The sequence below is a fragment of the Crocodylus siamensis genome, chromosome 9 (assembly GCF_052110815.1).
Source record: "Crocodylus siamensis isolate JL-2025a chromosome 9, ASM5211081v1, whole genome shotgun sequence".
Lineage (NCBI taxonomy): Eukaryota > Metazoa > Chordata > Crocodylia > Crocodylidae > Crocodylus > Crocodylus siamensis.
The window spans coordinates 67,150,677-67,173,677 of NC_143403.1; the positions used below are offsets into that span (position 1 = coordinate 67,150,677).

General features: G+C 43.7%; 1 protein-coding gene across 3 annotated transcripts in view; it reads right to left on the bottom strand.

Annotated features, from left to right (window-relative positions):
- Positions 1–23,001, bottom strand: part of TMEM132B (transmembrane protein 132B) — a 374,298-nt gene that overhangs the window by 7,394 nt on the left and 343,903 nt on the right. For 2 of the 3 annotated variants that reach the window (XM_090063007.1, XM_090063008.1), the window contains exons 6-8: positions 14,761–14,966; positions 2,348–2,621; positions 900–1,091 (exon numbers count right to left, since the gene is read on the bottom strand). In XM_090063007.1, the coding sequence (XP_089919133.1) occupies positions 900–1,091; positions 2,348–2,621; positions 14,761–14,966 (672 nt within the window). The remainder of the gene's footprint in view (positions 1–899; positions 1,092–2,347; positions 2,622–14,760; positions 14,967–23,001) is intronic. The other variant, XM_090063009.1, reaches the window with a different exon arrangement.

The window sequence follows — 23,001 nt, forward strand, 5'->3', positions numbered from 1 at the left end:
ACATTTTTTATAAAAATGTGCTGCTATTTAGCTTTTGAGCAATGTTTGACCAAACCCATTTTTTGTCCTTCATTGACTATTACCTGTGTTAAAAAGCAGTTGCATACTGATACTGGTACTGAAATATCAGAACATAAGGTTTTTTTACATATTTATCTGCTTCTTTCTGATTCTGCCCTGCTGTCACCAAAATATACCCAACCTCATTTAGGATGGGGTCTACTTTTATGGTAAAAACAAGAGGAGTAAGTGGATACTCCATAATGTCTAGATTCTTTTAAACACAGTACAAACTAGATGTGGCAAATAAACTTATTGGCGTAATCCTTTTGAACTCACACAAGGCTGAGTCTCAGGACTGCAGGGAGCAATTCTATATTAGATCCAAAACCACTGAGGGGAGGATTTCAGCTGAGCAAATACGTGAAATTTTCATTGAGAAGGGTAAGAGCTTTGCTTGGCAGTGTTGATACTCATGTGGGAAGAGGGGATAGGGCCAGGGAACCTATCCCCACCTCGATAGTTAATCAAGTCCACATTGCCTTACCCTGGGAGTGTGCACACGTGCTAACTACAGTGACACACATCACTTCCCCATAAGATGTGATCCGCTAAGAAGAGGTGCATGCTCAGCCAGTTGCCTATGTGGTGCCATCAGTAATGTGTATGGCCAGGACTCTTGTGCTAAATGCACGGCCATGCTGTAAGGGTATCTGGGCAGGAGCAGACCTGGACGAGTGAGCTGCTGTAGGGAGCTGTGTCTTCAGGTACATGAAATGCATTGCTTTCACCTTATGCATGCTGAATAACTCTATAGGATATAGCTTTCCCCCATGATCTGGCAAACACAGCAAACAAATCAATCAGTTATAAAATGGCAATACTGTCTCAATCCATACCTGTTTCGGGGCATGAAGAATATCGTAAGCGGAGGCTGTGGAAACAATAGCTCTCTTATTTCCTTTGCTTATCTGTAAAGATAGGGACAAGCCTGCAACTAGCTGCACCCCTAGGTCTGTAATTGTTACCCGGTCATCTAGTACTATCACTGTCTTCTCAGCCAAGATGGAATCAGAGAGCGGCGACAAAACCTTCAAAAAGCAAGCAAGTATTCTTGTGTTAAACAGCATGGGATGCACTCTTGCACAACAAGTTTATACTCTTTCATCGCTGAAACACTCCTGATTGATTCAATCTTATGTCTGCCACATTCATTTGTAAGCTATAAATGGTTTCCCCAAAAACTGTTACATTCATTTTGCTGTCAAATTACTAGATTTACAAACATTGTACTAAAATGTTTCACCGGGTCACCTCCGCACACCAATCCAGCATGCTGTCTGGCCCACAGGGCTCTCTCTATATGGGTCCAGAAATACGGCAGTGGAGGAGCGGCAACTAATGCCACCACTCCCTGGCTACCAAATTTACACACGTGTGGAGATCCCCGCAGGCCAGATCCGGCCCATGGGCTGGCAGTTGAGCACCCCCTACCCAGACTAAGAACCTTGCTACCAATGCCCACTATAGCCAATATGAGTCTTTCCTGTGCAGCATTAGGCCCAAAATATCGACTGTCCTTTGGTTTAGGTCCAAGACACGGGCCCTGTATGTAAGGCTGCATTACATACACAATCTCCATTAAGAATCATTTCAAGATTCATTATTAATGACGTGAAAACAGTTTTAAAGCAGTTTTGGAACACAAGAAACCACATATTTAAATTTAGGCACCTCTCGATGCAGATAGGCACACAGTTGGCTTTTTCAACGGGTTAAGTACTTTCCCATTACAGATCTCAAAAATAAGTAGCCGTAGGTATTTTTGAAAATTCCCCATCTGCCTCTTGTGGCAAATAAATCCCTTTGCAAATCTCACCCCCAACTTCCCTGTATTGCTATAACTAAGAACCATGACAACAGAAACCAGAACCTATTCAAATTTCTTCATATGTTCACTTAATGCTCGTCTCCAAAAATAGTCTTTCATCACAACTAGGGCATATTTACTCTTAACCTAATACCTCTTAATGTGTCTAAATATTTTCATAAGTCTAGACCAGTGGCACTAAACCATCTGTTGCCGTGGGCCAGATGAGTGGCTCAGGGCCAGTCTGCAAGCCAGATTGGCCCCCATGATCCAGGATCAGGCACCATGCCACCTCCTTCAGCCCCACACTGCCTCTGTCAGCCCCATGTCACCTCCAGGAGCCCCACGCTGCTTCTGGGAGCTCTGCACTGCCTCCCAGGGCCCTATCCTGCAGGGTTGGCGCCCACACCAACTCCATCTGGCCTTCGTGTGCCCATGTCAGGCCCCTAAATGTACAGATATATTTTAAAGCTGTACCTGAACTGTGGTTATCCCATGCTCACGACCAACCAGAACCCGGCCATCCTGTAACTTAGCAATCTTAGGTTCTTCCACCTTCATGAAATCAGTCACGAGATCTGTGATGTCGAACTGCCATTCGGAGCCAAGCATGTAGGTCAGCTGGCCTCCAAAGTCAGAGGATTCAGCTACAAACTGTGTGAGGACTCTCACCATCGCATGCTGGTACTGAAGAGTACAGCCTCTTCCCTTCCGTTCGTCATCCTCTTCATCATCACTGTCCCGGGTAGGCCTACAAAGTTGAGTAGGTGTATTTATTGAGCTCTCTCTTACCACCATGATCATTTAAGAACCTTGAAACCTCCTCCCTATGCCTCTATAATTAGTGATTTCATCATAATCTGCCAGCACAAGAAGAAATAGGCCAAAGGCATTTTGTAGGTCTAAGCTGGAAAACTTAATGACAATTTTCATAGACTTCAGGGTCGGAAGGGACCTATTAGATCATCAAGTCCAACCCCCTGCCCTGGGCAGGAAAGAGTGCTGGGGTCAGGTGATATTGCACAGCTTAGAAGGCACTCTCTGTTTAGGGCAGCCTAGAACCATCATCAGATTTTTTTGGCTTCTTTCCCAAGTGGAAACTCCCAACTTTTGAGCCTTGCCCATCAGTGTTGAAGTTCTAGGGGATCTATCGCTAGGTTTATTCTACAGCTATTATTTCAAATCCTGGAGCTGCCTAAACAAAACAGGAGGAAAAAATTTCAGAGTGGGGCCAGTGGTACCCATCCCTGTACAAACACCCAGGGCTGCCGATCAGCCCTGGAAGGAGTGCAGATAGTAACTAGAGCCTTTGTGGCAATAGCTTTGTCTGCTAGGCACAATGCGTTCAAGAGCCCCTGCCTAAATAATGCTTTACTCTTGTGCACATGTAAAGAGCCTGAAAAATATATCACTCTAAGAAATCCTTGCCTCTCCCACACACACATGCACAGACAAACTGTTGTGGGTACCTGGACATGTCTAAATCCATGTAACAACCAGTCAGGATTTCAGAAAAATAAAATAGGACTCAACACTTCACTAAGTACTCAGGAAATCAATTACTGCGTCACATCGTTCTTGAATCCAATGAGCAAGTCCCAGCACGAGATCAATGCTTGGCTGGGCTGTCACTCACAGGCCTGATCAATAGCATCATTACAGACACCTGCTTTATAATTTTCTAACCATCTCCCTTCATACTGTAACCACTGTGACTATACAGTTAACAGTCCTTATAAAGTGTTCCAGAAAGCATCACGCTACTTGTACAACAGCACTGCTATTCAAACCTAGCACAGCATTTTCTGTGGTTTAAACACTGTTTTTCATTGATTCATTTTCTTGTTTATACCCCAGGACAAGCATGTAGATTCTCTATTTTGGGCCATTTTGTTGTGCTGAAAGTCAGATATTAAGCACTAGGTGGCCACGCTTTCTCTCATTATGCTCCCATGCTGTGAAATTCATTGCCTGGAAGTACTTCTTTTTTTCAGCCTGTAACCATTGCTAAAGAACGGGAATGTGGGATAACCTTCTTATTTTTCATGGTATTTGGGGAACTGTTTTAGTATTTACTGTGTTCCTTTGGCATATGTTTGAAATACTAGTTATGGAAAAGACTATCATAAAACAGAATTGCTGTTATTGTAAATGGCTTTAATGACAAAGCTGGCGACCGAGACGATGAAGAAGCATCACAAAATGTGACCTTCAAAGTGACCGAGTCAAGAAAGTCTTCGTGCTTTATAAAGTAAGGAACTGATCTGCAGATTGCAGTATGGCCTTAACAAACATCATTTAGTAGCTGAATAGTACATTATCGCATGATTATTCTGCCGATGCCAACAGAGCAACCACTAGGATGAATGGGGCATGCTATATTTGAAAAAGAAAATGTCGTTCAAGGATGCTTTGCTGTTGTGCTATATCCAAAAGACTGTGCTCCCAAATTCATCTCACTTACAAATCTAAATACCCTTGGCACATATTTGGGCACATTTCCAAAGATACTCTCAGTCCCCAACTAGAGCCAGATGTTCAAAAAAAAACAAAAAACCTCAGCTTGTACTCAGGCACCAAAACAAATGGGCAGATTTTGAGCATCCAGCAGAACCCACTTATTACCCTCAATGAGCTGTTTGGAGAATTTGGCTGGTAATCATCTCCCAAAAGGGCAGCTTTTGGATGCTGAGCTCTTCTGAAAGCCTCGCCCCTTTGAGTTCTGGCAAGAGGAGAGCTGCAACTAGACAGTTTTTTTATTTTAATCTCACCCCACGGGGTCAGACACTGGAGAACCTGGATCGGAGGTCTTTCAAAACCCAAATGTGGTTCTCAGCCATTTTCTCATTTAGAGAAAAGAGAAACAATCAAGCTACCCGATACCATTAATTCTTCCTCTAATATAAAGGCTTTTCTGTTCCATAATCATGAATCCTTTCCCCTGCCATCAGAAGATGACCTCTGGACTCCATCAGTTGATGTGGTCCCAGTAGAGCAGAACAAAAACGGTGGGAATGCAAGAAGCCTAGCGGACTGCTAATGCATCCCAACCTCATTCTCACTTTTGAAGACTTTGAAATACCATGGAAGGACTCGCTCTCTCCTCAAAACAACTATGTTCTTCCACCTTCTTCAAGCAGGACGGATATTGCTAGGAAAGGGATGATTTTTTTTTGTTTGTTTGTTTCAAAGAAGGTGTTCTCCTCAAACCAGACTTTTCAAGTTAAGAGCAGGGGGTCTCGTCTAAGATTGCATCTCTGGCCTTCTCGCTGCCATAGTCAGGTTGCTGTGGTCAATACTAAGAAATGGGCTTGAAGCAGATCCTAGCTCTGAACAGTCCCAGACTTTGTGATTTATTTTTTCTTTTATCCAGACTTTGGATACACAAGCAAAACTGGAAGAGGCTGTGCAAGAGTTGGTCTTGGGAAAAGGCTCTGGGGTTGTTAAAGGAGTTGTTAAGGAAGTAGAGGAAAGGGAAAAAAAGAAGAGGCAGCTGCCCTGGAAGCCATGATAAGCGTCTCGGTATTACACAATTAAAAAAAAAAAAAAAAAAGATACATCTGTGGTTTCTTTATTACGTTCACACAGGCAAATGCTTGACTCACGTATTTGAACTCATTTGTGAGTAATTTTTCTTAATGTTTACGCTGCTGTCTGAACCTAATGATTTCTAGAAACGTTGAACAGGAACAGAATACTATCACTTTCTGTTCAAAAATGATGCAGGCTGCAGGGGAGAGAGTTTCAGTCCCGTTCTTCTCGTGTGGGAGAGGACTGACTGGAGAAGGGGGTAGTCTCTGTGCCCAAACCATAAGAGAGAGGACACTTGCCACCATTGCTCCTCCTGTTAACAAATCTGTGGCCCTTACACTTCCAGAGCTACAGGTCCAGCACTCCCCTGCATCAGAGAAATTGCATGATCAGAGTGTAGAGCCCAGGCAGCAGCTGCTTCCTGCCACCCCGACAGGGATCCACAGTGGAAATCATGCTGCTCCAAGGAACAGTCCTTCCTCCAAGACTTGCACTGTGCCGGTATGCAAGACACCCACAGTATTTCTCTCCCAGGATCTGTGCTACCAGCAGAAGAAATTGCTCAAGTCATTGCCCTCCTTGCAGGGTCCTTGGGATCTATAGGCATGGGATCCACTCCTGGGCTCCATCACTTTATGAGTTTTTACAACCCATTATTGGTAGCACTTGAGCATTTCCTCTTTGAGACCAAGTTCCTTATTATCGTAAAACTTTTCTGTTGCACTGAAGCGTCCGAACAGGAGAAAAGTGTTGGGATTCAGAGCTTAGAGTATTAGGTAATAAATGTTAGAACTTAAATGTTTGAGGCTTTTTCTTATATGCACTCCATAATGCCAGTGCAAAGAAAGAAAGTGATGTGCCTGCATTTTCAGAGCAAGCTTTCAAGTTGCCAACTCAAGGTGTGTTTTATTATTTTTTTTTAACAAATGACATTCATTTCCACTTCAAAGCCACAAATCCCGGCTTCAGTTAATAAGGCAGAGCAGTTCAGTACTTTGTTTCCCTAGACCCAACAAAATATTTGAAATCCATTAAATTACACGGTCCCTATAGAGTCCTAACTTCTTGTTAAGGTGTTTTAGGCGGCCTAAAATCCTTCCTTAAGCAGTGAACTCATTTTCTTTTTAAGACACATCCTCTCGAATATAAGCTTCATATTTTTTCCCCCCTCCTGGTCACCTCTGAGGTTATAGTAAGCCTTGTGCTTTGGATATCTCTCCAAATCCTGCTCATCCATATTTCTTTCTGCTTTACATACTTACTTAGAAGATCTTTGCTTTTCTGGAGTGCACCAAGGTTGCCAGAATTACATTTAATTTACATTTCAGACGGATAAAGCCCTTGCCAGAGAACAGACTTAAAACAGCGGCCTATTATAATGGTGCCTGCTAGCACTGATACAATCAGCGATCTGTCAGCTATTCTATTACATATCTTCTCTATGAGTGGTTTAAGCTTGTCCATTTTAATTTAAATTGTACTGAAACTAGGCATTCAGGTTCTCAGGCCAGATGCAAATTTTCTGTCTAAAAACCAGTTAAATCAGTTTAGCTGTTTTTTGAACAGGAAATACACATTAAAAAAGAAAATTCGCTCATTTTTAAAGGCAACTTACAACACCTTGGATGAGAGAAAAATCTGTTAAGTGCAAAACTTTAAGTTCTGAGTATTTGATTTGTGTAAAACTACACAAAGCCATGGCACATCTCAACACACTGTTTCTGCCAGAACGGCAGTGGGTTGCGTTTGCTGATCCGGAAAATAAAACCCTATAAAAATATCAAAAGGGGAAGTTAAATCGGTTAACTAAGGGTGCCTGTAGACATGCTGGGAGGCTGCTCTGATGCACTGTAATTACAGTGGGCCAGAGCAGATTCAATTAATCGAGTCTACTGGAGCATGGCAATTATCTTGCTCAAGTCAGCCTCCGTGTCTCGTGTATCAGCTTCAAAATGGTGGTGGGGGTCCTTTATCTGAAGTTGGTCGAATGAGCTTTAGTTCAAGTGCCCCCGCCGCCATTTTGAAGTGCAGGGATGCGGGTACATGAGATACAGTGGCACTTTGATTTGAGTGACTCTCACACCCACTCTTATTAAAGTGCCTCCCCCCGGCGGAGCATGTGTAAAAGTGCTCTAAGGGTGTGGGTTTGAAGTGTGCTAACATGCATTACAAAGTTCTTAGCTGAAAGTAAAGTGGACTTCATTCACTTGCAGTTAATTTTCTTTGGAAGACCAGTTTACTTCCAAAATATACCATTCAAGTAGCATTTTACCGTGCTTTTAACCAACCCATTTTAAATCCACTTTAGCTAATTCAGCTTACGTGACCTGAGTGTTCCCATGTAGACATGACAGAAGTAGTTCATACTGTGTAAAGAATGATAATCTACAATAACCTGTAGTTTACTGTCACGGAGTGGGGTGCAGGAGCAGCCATGATCTCTCTAGCACCCCCTGCCGTGCCAAGTAGACAGTCCAGCACCCTCTTACTCGCCTGCCACGTCTTGTTGGTATATGGTTCTAGAAAGGAGGCTGCCTCTTGTCGCCCTGGACACCGTGCTATGCTTACACTGTCCCCTGTTCCGTATAGAGTGACCTGGTGCACCCCAGCCTTACAGGCTATGCGTGCCTCCAACCTCCCCTTTAGCACGCCCCAAGCCTCGCAGATGTACCGGATGTTATCTGGTCAGTTTCCTGTATGCGCCCTTCACCGGCGCCCCCGGGCTTGTCACGCAACCGGTGCCCCTCTATCCGCTAGCCCTCTCGGGCCTACCAATTATATCCGCCCCCCTCCTGGGGTCTGCTCAATATACTCGCCCCTCCTGGGGCCTCTCCATGCACAGATGGTGCCCTCCACTGGGGCCTGGCCCTCTGCGCACTCGCCCTCTCCGGGCTCATCTCTATAGTAGCACCCTACCCTGGGCTTCTCTTCCTGTGTGCCCCCTTTGGGCCTAACACAAGCCCCTCGGGCTTCTCGCAGGTGCTCCTTGCAAGTGGGGCTCAGGTGGCCTTAGCCGTGGCCTGGCCCCCCCAAAATCCTCTTTGCCCCTTCTCAGGGCTGGGGTATTACACCCCAAACTATGGTGCCCTTGCCGGCACTGTGCAACTTGCCAGGGCTGGGGTAATACACCCCTACTATGGTGCCCACACGGGCCCCGGGGTCCCCACCACTGTGGAACCCCTCGGGGACTCTTCCTAATTGGGGCTCAGGCGGCCCTAGCCTTACCTGGCCCCCTTGACCCCTTTCTCCGGGTCCTGCCCCACGGGGCTTCTACCTACGCCCACGCTAGGCTTCCTCTCACTAAACGTGCCCTCCCCGGGCTCCTCAATCTGTTTGCCCCTTCTGGGGCCGGGGTCCAGACGCCCCGCAATACAGCACCCCTCTCTGGCACTGGGAGCACCCCACCTCCCTGGGGAGCTCCTGATGAGGTCTCCTCCACCCCTACAGCCTCACCCAGTCCTCTGGTTTTAACAATAACTAAACAGAACCATAAGCTAATCAGCTGTAATGCAACAATAAGCCTCCTGGCTATAACATAGGATCTAGGCTCACCTGGCTCTCTTGCAAAGGCCTCCCAGTCAGGTTCTCTCCACCCTTACCATGAGGCAGCCCCTTGGGTGCTCAGGCTGCACTGCTCGTCTCTGCTCTGCTTGGCTCTCCTGCAGAGCTCCTGCACCTCAGGCTGCCAAAAGGGAACTGCTGCTAGGCTTTGGCCTGGGCTGTCTATAAAGGCCTGGCCCTGCCCCCTTCTGGTCATGTGCTGCCCCCTTCTGGTCATGACCCTTCTGGTCATGAGACACCTGTGCTGTCTCAGGGAGCTTCAGCAGCCCTTATTCCTTCATAGGAACAGGGCACCCAAGTGCTCCTGTGACATTTACAAATATAGACGTCTTTGTATAAAACCGTCTTTATATCATAGACATTAGGGCTGGAAGGGACTTCACACGATCATTGGGTCCAGCCCCCTGCCCAAGGGGCAAGAAGTCAGCTGGGGTCACATCATCCCAGCAAGTTAAGCATCCAAGTGTTTCTTAAAGGTATGCAGAGTAGGTGCTTGCGCCACTTCTGGGGGGAACCTATTTTGGACTTTGGAGACGTGGACAGTAAAGAAGCTTCTCCTTATGTCCAGTCTAAAACAGTGTTCTGGCCATTGGCAACATGTAGGGGGTATGCGTGGGTGCATGGTTGCTTGTCACCCCCGCCTCCCCACCGGCTGCTACCAGCAACGTCTGTGGGTGGTCGCCAACTGCCAGTCAGCACTCTCCACCCCCCCACCCCTTCCCACCACCAACTGCACCACAGGTGCCTGCGGGAGCTCCCTGCTTGCCGCTGCCATGCTCCCACCACCGACAGTGCCGCCACCTGCGGGAGCTCACTGTGCCCCCCCAGCCTCCGGGGGCATGCGGGGTTTATGCTTCCAGCAGTTTGTGACCATTAGACCTTGTCTTCCCATGGGGTGCCCTAGTAAACAGATGTTCTCCCAGTTCCTGGTGCACACCCCCTATATACTTACAGGCTGCCACAAAGGCACCCCTGAGCCTTTTCTTCTCCAACCTGAAAAGTCCCATGGTTTTCAGCCTGTTCTTATGAGGCCTGTTCTCTTGACCTCTAACCATGTGCATGGCCCTCCTTTGGACTCTCTCAAGCTTCTCCACATCCTTTCTGATGTGTGGAGCCCAGAATTGGATGCAGTACTCCAGCTGCAGCCTCACCAAGGCCAAGTAAAGCTTGGGTCTTGCTTTAGATGCTTGAGATGCACTGGTAGATGCAAGCCAGAGTTTTATTTGCTTTGCCATCTGTGGCACTGCATTGGTGGCTCATGTTCATTTTGTGGTCAGTCATGACCCCCAAGTCTCTTTCGATCGTGGTGCTAGCGTGTGTAGCACTGCTGAACCTAGAAGTATGTGGGTTTTTTCCTCCCGAGGTGGAGCACCTGGCATTTCTCAGTATTTGAATGTCATCGGGTTTTGATTCGCCCATCTTACGAACTTATTCATTTTGATCTGATAGCCTTCAGTATTCCATTGGTTTTTTATCTTGGACACTGTTCAGTTGGTACTGCTTTAGATCAAATGTCTTGAAGTATATTGTCTTTCACTGAATGAACACTGGGCTCAGATTTGTGTCTCCTTGGTCGCCTCATGAAAATAAGGTGCTATCCTAGTTGGCAAACATTTATTTAAATTAAAGAGGGATATATTAAACTTGTGTGAGGCACCAGCCATGCAATTCTTATTAACGCAACCTGCAGTGACTCGTTCCATGTAAATATCTGTGCATGGGGGTGACATAAGAAATTCAAAAAGATCATTATTTTCCAGACAAATAAAGAATCAAAATAAATGTTCTTGTTAGACAATCAGACTGTGTCTGGACCTTTTCTTCACTCTATTATTTGATTTTAATTTTAAAATGTTCTTCTCATTTGCTGATAGAGTAGGCTTTTCTACTATTCATTCCATGATTTGACTTGCTATTAGCAAGCTGCTGCTCAGGGACCCCATGCAATACATTAGCCATGATCATACACCTATTCAGAGAGCAGATTTTCATTCAGGGAAGTGGACTGTTCATATTAATAGCAGCAAATACCATAGGTTAAATCATTATTCTGCATTTTTCCTATAACATGCTGATAATGCATAGCTCCAAAATTTGCCGGAAAATGAAAACAAAAGTTCACCATATATAGGGATTTGTAAGGTAAGCCATGTTTCGGGGGGGTGGGGGGCTTTATTTATTTATTTATTTATTTATTTTTTACCTACAGGAGCTGCATTTTATTCTCTCCTTGTTAGGAGTGACCCAAATCCTGAATTCTTCAATAAGTTTTCATTCAGTCCCTCTAGCAAAATCAGGGAGTTTCATCAGTACAGAATAGATGAAACATTGCCATTTCCAATCCAAAATGAGGAAAGAATTCAGGATTTGTGCCTAACCGCTCTGCTTCTAAGTTTTCCTTTTATCAAACGGGAGCAAAACTTTCCTACTTCAAAAGGGTGTTGTGAATTTAAACCTATAAATACTTGGGAGGTTCTTAAATATGGGGAAGGAACTAAACAACAAACATAAAATTGAAAAATCTCTGGGTGAAACAGCTATTAAAAATCAAATATAATATAGCAAAAGAAAAAAGAAAAACTTTAAAGCTTATGTACACAGCAAATGTCAAAGCTAGCAAAGCTCCTGCTAAATTACCTATTGATTTAAAATACACCAAAAAAAGAATAAAAAAGAACAAATTAATGTTTCATAAACCCTGGGATAGTTTATTTCTACTCCAAATCTTTTGCAGCCACATGTGCATAAACTATTGACACACAGTACCATAAACAACCAACTGCATCTTTGTGTAGCAATACTGGGTCCACACTTTTTTCTTCCACCCTTCATAGCAAAGTGCTTGCTAAAGATGTGCCAGTTGGTTCAGATGTAATTTAAGTGGCAGTGAACTCGGATCGTTTGCTAGCTTGCAAACAGTGCAGGCTCTCAGACCATTATCTTTATTTCAGCTGGCCCAATAAATCACAACTAGACACTGGGGGGTAAATTTTCCAGTGCTATGCGTGATGGCTTTAAAGTCAAAATGTCCATGATTGTTAACCACAGGTGAATGTCTCACTCAACTTGCCTGGTGCTGAAAGTTTGCTCCGATAATACACATCAGCGGCGTAATCCTGCAGCCATTTACTCAAGCAAAATCCCCATTGGCTGTAGTAGAATTTGTGCCTATGGAAGGACTGCAGCGTCAGGCCTTAAACAGGCATTAAAGTATCTCTGCGGACTGCTAAAGCAAATGGAAGTTCTTAAGTGACTCTGGGACTTATTTGGCAGCTGGCACCAGTGCAATTTGTTCATCATCTAGCACATTTTCTTTCTCCACAAAGAGTAACTTTATCACTGAAATGCAGGAAAGTTTCTCTTATGCCAGATCTTCAGCCAGATCTTCATTATCTATCCTTCTGACACATCCTGGAGGATTTTGTATATCACTCACACCCAACCTTCTGGCCCCACGAACCAGATAAGTGGCATGGGGTCAGTCCATAGGCTGGATCCTGCATGGAGTTCGCATATGGGGTCAGTCTGCAGGTGTGATCAGACCAGCCTGACCCCATGCACCCATGTGTGGCCACACACTGATAAGATGTGGTGTACAGGGCCATGTTATCAAGCCTCTAGGGCTGGCTCTCCATGGGTCTGGATATTTGGCAACAAAGGAACAGCCATTAGTGCTGCCACTGCTCCTCTGCCGCCCAATTTCCAGACCTCTGGGGAGCCCCATGGGCCAAACAACATGGTTCTGCGGGGCACATCTGGTGCACAGACCAAGGGGTGAAGACTCTGGTTCTGGACCAGACCAAAGATTGATCATCAGTCCTCTTCTATTGAGCTCATTTGCCAGACAGTCTAGGAAAGACACCCCACTACCCCTCGTTATCTACCTTTGCTGGTAGGTGCCTTTAGGCTCTTCCTGAGCAAGGCCAACAGAAGGCCCTTTCACTGGAGCTGTGGTGGTGTTTCAGCAGCATGGTATGCTGTTGCCAGAAACTTGTTTTTCCTTTGCATTACAAATCTGATCTGGTGTCATGCCATGCTCTCAGAGTATTTGTCAACATCTCAAATTCACCAACACAGTCATATTCCTCAAAGTTTTTAATCTAGTTACTCGTATAAACCGTGGCCATTGCATCACGGGTACTCGGAGAAGGGTAAGAGAGGAGAAAAAAACCCTCAGGAATCCTTTTCCCCCCCTCCACTATTCCACCAGCAGTCACTTTATCAGAAGATAGTATTTTATGAAACCTCAAAGCTTTCTTGCCTCAGTCAGATCAGCTAAGTAATGCTTCTTTGAGCTCAGCTGTAGAACCCGCTTGTACACAGCTTGATGCATCTTCAAATGTCCTGCTGCTTTACCCCTTTTTCACCTGCAAGATTTTACATATGCTCAGGTAGCTCCATCTTTGTGTTTGATATAGCTGGTGATTTGAGAAAGAATTTTGGATCTATGCATTAGCAGCATGTTAGTAATGGTGGTGCGTCATGGCGCATGCTGCTACAATAAGTCAGTACTTTGGACACAAGTGTGGACAAAGTTGTAAGTCACTGAAAATGGCATTTGAGAACATATTCTGAAGTGGCTGATCTTAATGGTAAAAAAAGAAATCTAACAAATCAGCCAGACTAATGGGACAAAGCGAGAGAAACAAGATCAAGCAAAGTGCAATACAGCTGCTTGTTGTGAATTTAGAAATAACTGATTCTGGCTCAAGCAAAATAAGGAGATAGTGGGTGAGTCTATTATGGGAGCCCTTTAGTGTATTACAGTAATGAAGAAAGGAGGCAGCAGAGGTCAACTGAAATAATCCACAGAAATAAGAACCTCATCTATATTCAGAAAGGTTAAAGAAACTGCACTTGTGTTCTTTAGGCAAAAAGAGATGGAGAGGGGAATCTAATGGAAAATGCCACCTTCACTTCAGAATTTTGTGTAAACGATATAAAAGGCCTTACTGAGCTGCATGCATGTCAAACTTAAGGAAAAATGAGCAAGGACCTAAGCTTCCACAGTTGAAATATTGTCTATACACATAACCGCATTCAGAATTTTGCTACTACAATGAAGTATGCAAGGTAAATGTCAGTATTTGGATGACCAACTCTTGGGTTTTTTCTATGCAATAGTTTCAACACAACAGTCCAGTAATGTGTTATTAATTGCAAATAGGTGACTAGGAGTAAGGTGCTATTCATTGCATGTAGAGTTAGACCATAAATCATTTTTGCAACACCACTGTGAAATGCAAAAATACTACCTGATTTTAAAGGTGGGCAAGCTGAGGCCAGTATTGCAAGTGATTTAACACAACGAGAATTAAACCCGGACTCGGGGATTTGGATCTTACATTAGAACTCAAGTATTTTACATACCCAGCCCTCTACTTAGATGTGTATCTTTCCTAATGTGCCTGTGTTTTATCCTGTGTCTCCAAGTGCTCTGTTCAACATACTTATTGTTGTATGTCTGATGGTTAGGTCCACTCTCCTTCTTCAGAGTAGGCATGCAGCCAGCTTTCACTTAGATGGGGCACAGCAAGTAAAAGCCATATAGAGATTTGGACTTCACTTATACACCAATCATGTCCATTAGTTTCACTGAGTTTCACAGGATACAACTGAGGACAGTATTTTCCCCGACATTGGCCTGAGTGTTAGAATTAAGGTCAAGGCAGGCACTACAATTTATTTGAAAACAAAATGTTCTAGATTCTGAAAAATAACCCATAAATGAATGTACTGAATTATCAAATCCCAAGCCAAGTGCATGCATTTAGGTCCTGGAACTACTGCCCTCATACCTTTTATTGGAGCTGACTGGTATCCTCCAGCCTTTGATCTGGCTGAGCTCTGTATCTGAGATCTCTATCTGCAGAGGAAGCCGTGGAGCCCACACTGTCACTTCTAGCTGGGTAGTAAAATGCTGGTAAGTGAAGTTAACAATGGTATCCACTTTACTTTTCATCTCCTTGCCATTAACGAAGATGGAGTTGCATCTGTCAGAAACCTTAAAGACAGCAACAAGATTAATTTTTTAAAAAATGGATAAAAGGTCAGGGAGGAGCAGAGGGGAACAATATAGCACACGATGTGAATTATGCGTACCACATTTTGTAGTTTGTTTGGTTTTTTACTTAGTAGCAAACGGTGAACAACTGACCCCAGGGGAAAATTCTGCGTTCCTCAATGGACACGACTTAAGCGACAAAAATAATATAACGCTGCTACATAACCTACATCAGGCTTTTATACTAGGAAAAATTAAATTCTGCATGAATCAAACGTCATGTGCATTAAATTTTATGTTTACAGCTTAAACATCCAGGAAAAAAAAATGAAGCTGTGTGTTAGTAAGAAAGAGAATTTCACAGGATCATAAAACAGAATCCTTCTTTCTTTATATGAATAAAGCTCATAAACAAATGTCTTCTAGTGTGGGTCACAGTATGCATTCAGAATTTCAGTGTAAATACAAGCTCTAAGCAGGATTTTTTCCCCAAATATACATAGGACTAATGTAATCTCCTAGGGCATGAGTTACAACAGTATAATTTCAAAATCAGTATTGTATAAAATCTACTAGTAACATATGTCTTTCTTCTTCTGGACTATAGGAGTAAGTACTCTCTACCCACATACAGCTCTTTTGGTTTGAGGACCCATAGGAACTAACCCAAGAGCAGAATCAAGGCCCTGGCTTGCAAACCAGACCCAGTCACACGTGTAACTCAGATGGGAAGCAATCTGATGCTAAGGCCATTGTTTTACCCAGTATCTGTTGAACCTGGATCCTAACTGGGAGCTGCTGTCATCCAAAAAAAAAATAAATTTGCACATGGCCTTTAAAGAAAAAAAAAGAAAGAAAGATGCAACAGTAGCCAGTGGAGTCAGTGTTTGCTGAACCTCTGCCACATGACTGTGGTAATAATAATTAGTAATTGGGACCTCTATGGCATGTCTTTGTGGTAGATTATGTTTTGCAGCAACACAAAACAGAAAGGAAGCTGGGGAGAAATCTTCCCTGGAGAAAATCCCTGAATCACTGAATTTGCATGAGGTCAGAATTTCACCCAGGTTAATTTCTGCCCTCCAAACATGTACAAGATCCTCGCTGACATTAGTGGACACTGTGCATATGTACCATGAAGGAAAAGGGGCACTCAAAGAATCCGCCATAAGAGATTTTAGCATGTCATTTTAACACAAAGGGGGTTTTCTACTTTAAAACTGTGTTAACACAGTGTGCAATATTCTTCAGGTTTTCTCTTGCACTTGAAAATATAGTCTTCTGTTGCTAAGAAATTGTTAGATACTGCTGAGCTAGCAGATGCAGAACAATGAAACTACTCATAAAAATCTTTTATCCCAAAGGAACTCACAGTACTTTGCAAGCTATATAGACAATTTTGTTAAAAAGCAACATCTAGGGTAAAGGACAACAAGCTCATGCAGGTTCATACATGAAAACACTCAAATGCTGGTAGCAAATTGGCTGGACAGAGAGGAGAAAAAAATGATAGAATGATAGAAATACTGGACCATGTTCTCTGCTACTAATGCCACTGCATGACAATCAAACTATGCCAAGAGAAAATATAGTCTATTATATTCAAACGCATGCCTCCAAGGAATAAAAAGCTATCTTTAAACATAATAAATCACTATTTGGCATTATCCTTCTTACAATGTTATTGCGTTGCTGATTTCATATCTACATGCTGGTAATTATTTAGCAATGCTGTGACCAACAAGGTAAGTGCTTTCTACATCCTTGTAGGAAAAGTGCTGTAATGAATGTTTCTCTCTCAAGGGGAGGGAGGGAATTGGATTTTACAATATTATATGTAAATGTTATATATAGAAGGTAAAGCAATGACTTTTTTCCAAAGCGGTTTTAGAGATTTTCCTCCTATACCAGTAGTTAGAAAGTAAGAAAATATTTTTTTAAAAATCACAATATTTCATAAGGATCTTAAAATGGACCCCAGGCTCAAATTCACAGAATGTTCCCATACATTCAAATAATCTGGAAGAATTCTCCCAGGTTTGTTCTCCTGGTAGACTGCCTGAACATACATTCAGTCTCCTTACAGAGATTCTCCCAGGAGCCACTTCACTTGGGTTGTTTCCTAGCTATTTTCTCCCAGAGTGGCCACTTTTACTCTGGGAGAAAAATTATGAACATCTGCATACTTGTGATTTCTCCTGAGAGAGCCAGGACACTCCCTGGAGAAACTGAACGTCTGTCAGAAATTTACCCAGAGCCACATGTGCAGACTTCTGAATGCTGAAGCCATGAAGAGAGCTTGCAGTGCTGACATTGTGCAGCTGGGGGAGGAGGGGTGACGTGGCCTGGCCTGTGCACACATCTCAATATGCTCTGCAGGCTCCCTTAGTCTGCCTGGCAACAGAGGGCAGTAATACCTAGCTCTGATTGGCTGACTTAGACTGCCCATGGTTAGCTTGTGTTTTCCTGCAACATAATGTTGGGATTGGGAAGGAGGCGTGTCCTGCTCCAAGGTGGGGCAGCAGAGTCCAGCAAGTGACACATTATCTCCCATGGGAGAGGGAGGGAGGAGAGGAGGCTGAAAGATGTTCTCTTCTGAGAGAAGCCACAGCATGCACAGACATTTGCTCTCCTAGGAGAAACTCTTCTGGGAGTGATATAAGTAAAAGGCTACGTAACAAATTAGACTCAATATATCCAAATGACTTGCTTCTCCCTTTCATTGTGTTGCAACTGTCTTGAATTTTTAAGCACATTAATTAAGGCCTTTAATGGGATGAACAGTAGTGATTCTAAATCACAAAACCAGTCTAGGGAGCTTTGTTAGAATCAACACAAGACAGAAATATTTAAGAAAACTCAAAGGAGGACAGATAAACATCAAGATCCAATCACTGGAATAGCTAAGTGGCATGGCAGAAACCTAAATTTTAGAATATTTTATTATTCTAAATATTCTAAATATTTAGGTGTTTAAGATGACAGTGGGCAGGAAAAGTGCTAAATTAAGGGGGAAAAGGACTTTAATTTTACTCATAAGAAAATCAGCAGGCTTGGTTTCCAGATTTCAGAGATTTTAAGAACTGAATACACAACACATGTACACCAGGGTAGCTAACCTTGCACTCCTGTAAATGCAGAATGGATAGACAAGATAAATCCTAACAGCAACTGCACCCAATTCAGTAGAATGACACCTGAAAGACCAGGCTGCTACCAGCTTGCACCACTTAACGGCACAGTACAGTAACAGAAATTCACAATCTGCAACCCTGCAATGAGCTGCCCAGCTGCCCACTCCTGGTGTCATTAAGCAGCATACAAAACGGATGTAAATTACACCAATGTAAATGTGCCATGTGGGTAGGCACCATGGCTAACGGGGTCTATTAGCTGCTCACTGATAGTACCAATTAGTTTCTCCCCATGCTAATTAGCTCATCCACAGCAGGGTACAGCTCTATCTACCTATACTAATCTAGGGCATTTTTACACGTACAAGCGCTGGGTGCTTTGAAAAGTGCCTGGCACTGTGACACTTGTGGTTGTATTAGTGGTGAAATGTGCATCAGCGCTGAGAAAATGGTGGTGTGCTTTTGAACTGAAATACCTCAGAGGTGCTTTAGTTCAAGGGCACACTGCCACCATTTTCTGGGCGGCATTTCGCTGCTTATACAGCTGCACACACGGTGCAACACAGTGAAAGTCAGCTCACGTGATTAATCAAGTCTGCTCAGAAGCGGCAGATCTGCATGTCGCCAAAAGAAAAGGTATGTATATAAATGCCCCTAGTGGTCTAGAGGGCGGCATGCTTGCAGCAGCACAGCATACTTGAAGGTGCCCCTGCTTCTCACACCTAGTTTACCATGTAGACATGGCTTTAGATTCATCCTCAAGCCCACTGCCTCAGTCCCAGAATGATTTTTGCCTTCATTTTATTTATTTTCACCTTGCCTGGTACCTTATGCACAAGACACTTTTAAATTGTTGATGAATATCTGAGCTAACAGAAATGCTATCTCCTCATGAATGCTACCTGGTGGGCAGTTTTGTTCTGAAGCTTAAAGTGGCCATATTCCAATCTAAAATGTACAAAACAACGCTAAAACATCCCAGCACTGGCCATTGTCACTTGCCAGACAAACCTGAGATGCAATTTTAGAATATTTCTTCTGTCAAACTCATTGGGCAGGATGGCTAGTGATCCACCCAGGTATTTGGGTCAAGTGAAAGTGAGCTGTAATTAACCTTTTGTGGCTCTGCAGAAGGTGGTTAGCTCCAACACTTGCAAGTAATTCTAAAATGCACATTTTTCCCTGTACAGCTTATCACAGCTGCCTCATTTTGGACTGATAGAGTACTAAAATATAACAATCCAGAAAAGTAATAGAGAAACCACTGGATATTTAGGTCGCTGGACATTTACTTACAGTCTGATTGAGCAGACAAGTAGTAAAAACTGACAAGGAAATTAAGGGAAATAAACACTTTGGGGTGATGAGTTTTTGTATCGGTAGATGCTGATTTTATTCAGAAGTCTTTACCCTTGCTCTCAACTCTCTTTAACTTATGTGGGTCATTTATTAGGAAGGTTGAAATCAGATACAGGAAAATACAACTGTGCAAGCAGAGCTAGACAGGAACTTCCCAGTAACATGGGAAAATGCTGATTTGTTGAAACTGAACATCTCATGCAAACATCACTGTTCTGATGAACGTTCATTGAAACGCAGGCAAAATTCCAACACAGCCTTCTAGGGCGTGTGGCAGGCTCTGGCACACACAGGCTGCTTACAGACGTTAAAAAAGAAAAATGGCGCTTTACTTGAAACTCAGCATGCTCCTGCACCAAGCCCAGCACACACCCCGAAGAGGCATTGCGTTAGTTGAACCTGGTTCACCCAACAGCTGTATAGATGAGGAGTTTTAGTGGGGCTTTTCTGGCACTTCTATAGTATTTCATTAAGGAAGTACTAAACTAAATATGCAGTAACTACTTATGCTCCCACTGAGGCTTACTCTCAAAATAGGACTTACTTGGAATTTAAATGGTGCCTGTGCTAGCCTTTTGAATGAGTGTTTTACCCAGGGTACATAACCATGGGATTACCGGTGGGATTGATGGGACAAATGCATCCACGGTTGTATCCTCTGCTGCTAAACAAGAAAACAAGAGTTTATTACAATTACTGACCGAGACACCAGCATCCCCCTGACCTCTGGTGTATGACCAAGAGAACAGAATGTGATAGGGTTGCACCTTTTAACTATTCTGTAAAGTAGTTCAGTTCAACCATGTGGATACTGTAAAAGAGGATAGGAATGACTGACCAAGCAAATTTCAGACTTGTACGAAAGGTCAGAGGAGCAGTGTATGCTATTGCTTTCCGATGAGTGTGTGAGGGATGCAAAACCTCATTATTGTAACTGAGGCTATAAAAAGAACAATAGTAATGGGATTTTAAGGTGAATGGAGAATAGAATAAATGACTCAATCATGTAATAATCTTAAAGCTGTAATCTTGTGATATTTTCTGAATGCCAGGCTTAACCACCTTTTTTGCAGTACTGTCCCTGGGATTGTCTTGTTAGCCCATTAGGAAGAACTCATTGAGCTACTTCAAATACATTATGTTGCATGATTTGTTTCTGTGCAATGCCTCCTTTCTGCATGACCCTGGCAGTTATATTAAGCTGTTTCTGGCTTGGTTGATTGTGCTTTCTTAATATTAGTATTATATGTTTGCATTAGCAAGCACTAGCTAAAATAAACCCCTTGAGCCCAAGGACTTTGATTAAGAGTTTGGGAATCAGCTGGAGGAAATAAAGAAGGAATCTCTTCCCATACCCCTCACCTCCATTCACCAAAGGGAGGGTACAGAGGAGCCCTCTGAGTTTCTGCACCTCCTCTATGGCTTGACCAACTCCCATTCTTCCCTGAGTCATGGCACCTCTTGATCCCCCTTCTGAACAGCCCTATGCACCCACAGCCAGAGCTGGGCAGAAACTGGTGGGGCATATGAATGTGTTGAATCCGCACATGTGAATCGTAAACGAATTTCTTTTGAATCTGCTAATGCTAATACATATATAGGTTTACTTTGTCAGTCTGGCAGCACTCTGCTTCATTTCTGGCCACATTAGTATATACTATACACTCCGGTGTCCTGGCATACTATAATAATTGAAATATTTAGTTTATTTTTAAAGCAGAAGCAGGTATTTATTCACGATTATTCATAGGAACTGAACCAGCAGGTACTTTCAGCAAAAAAAAGATTAACCACTGCTCTAACTGGCAGTTACTCTTAATGATTTCAAAAGAGACTATTCCCTGACACTAGAAGTGCCAGCGCATACTAATACTATTGGCTTCTCAAAAAAGTAATGAAAATATAAAAATTAAAACTATACAATTCAATTTTAAGCAACATTTCAAAATTCCAAAATATTTCCCATTTCTTAAAAGGAGATTTCTAAACAATTCTTTTGAAATCATCCACTTTTAGAATTTGGCAGATTTCAAAGACATAGAATTGCACCCCAAACCATCTTATAGTGAATTATGTCAAAATCTTCCATGAAATGGAAATTCTGAATTTCAAACAGCGCTGCCCATAACCCATAAATAAAACAGAATCATAGGGGGGGTTGGAAGAGACATCAGGAGATCATTTAGTCCAAGCCCCTGCTCAAAGCAGGACCATCCCAACTAGATCATCCCAGCCAAAGATTTGTCTAGCTGGATCTTAAAAGCCTCGGAGGATGGAGAGTCCACCACCTCCCAGGGCAACCTGTTCCAGTCCCTTCTAGTGAGAAAGCTTTTCCTAATATCTAACCTAACTTCCCTTGCTGCAACTTGAGCCCATTGCTCCTTGTTCTGTCATCTGCCCCCACTGAGAACAGTCCAGCTCCATCCTCTCTGGAACCTTTTTGGCACTTCCACCTTCAATTACAGGTCCCACCTTGGAAGGGCAGGTTTAAAGTACAATGGACTTCCTCGGGGGCTCTCCTGGTAAAGAATTCCAGGAATGCGATAAGCGTTAGGAAAGCCTAGGGAAGAATTCACATCACGGTTCCTCTCCCTTCCTACTTTTGAGTGAATTACTCCCCAGACTCTGCTCCCAGAATGGGGTCCACACCCCAGCCCCACATGGTCTTGGGCCACAGCTTAGGAAGAAGGCTGGCAGCCAGCACAGAAGACGTTGCCTAGGACCCAGAGGTAACAGGTGTAGGAGCCAACCTGGTGGCCAACCTGTCAGACCAACCTGGTGGCCTTCTATGATCAGGTTACAAAATCCTTAGATGCAGGGGTAGCAGTGGACATAGTCTTTCCGGACTTTCGGAAGGCCTTCGACACTGTCTCTCATCTTGTTCTCATTAAAAAACTAGGGAACTGTGGCATCGACACCTACACAGTCAAATGGGTCACTAGTTGGCTGGAGGGCACACCCAGAGAGCGGTGGTGGACGGGTCATTTTCGGCCTGGAGGGATGTGGGCAGTGGGGTTCCGCAGGGCTCGGTCCTCGGGCCCGCACTGTTCAACATCTTTATCAGTGACTTGGACAAGGGGGTAAAAAGCACCCTGTTCAAATTCACAGACGACACTAAGATGTGGGGGGGAAGTAGGCATGCTAGAAGGGAGGAACAGGCTACGGTCAGACCTAGACAGGTTACAGGGGTGGGCGGACGAGAATAGAATGGGACTCAACACTGACAAATGCAAGGTGCTGCACCTGGGGAGGAAGAACCTACAGAATGGGGAACTCCCTTCTTGCCAGTGCAGAGGCAGAAAAGGATCTTGGAGTCATTATTGATGCCAAAATGAACATGGGCCGGCAGTGTGGGGATGCAGTCAGGAAGGCCAACTGCACCTCGTCATGCATCCACAGATGCTTCTCAAGCAGGTCCAAGGAGGTGATCCTCCCCATCTATGTGGCAATGGTCAGGCCACAGCTGAAGTACTGCATCTAGTTCTGGGTGCCACACTTCAGGGGGGATGTGGACATGGAGAGGAGGGCCACTCGCATGATCG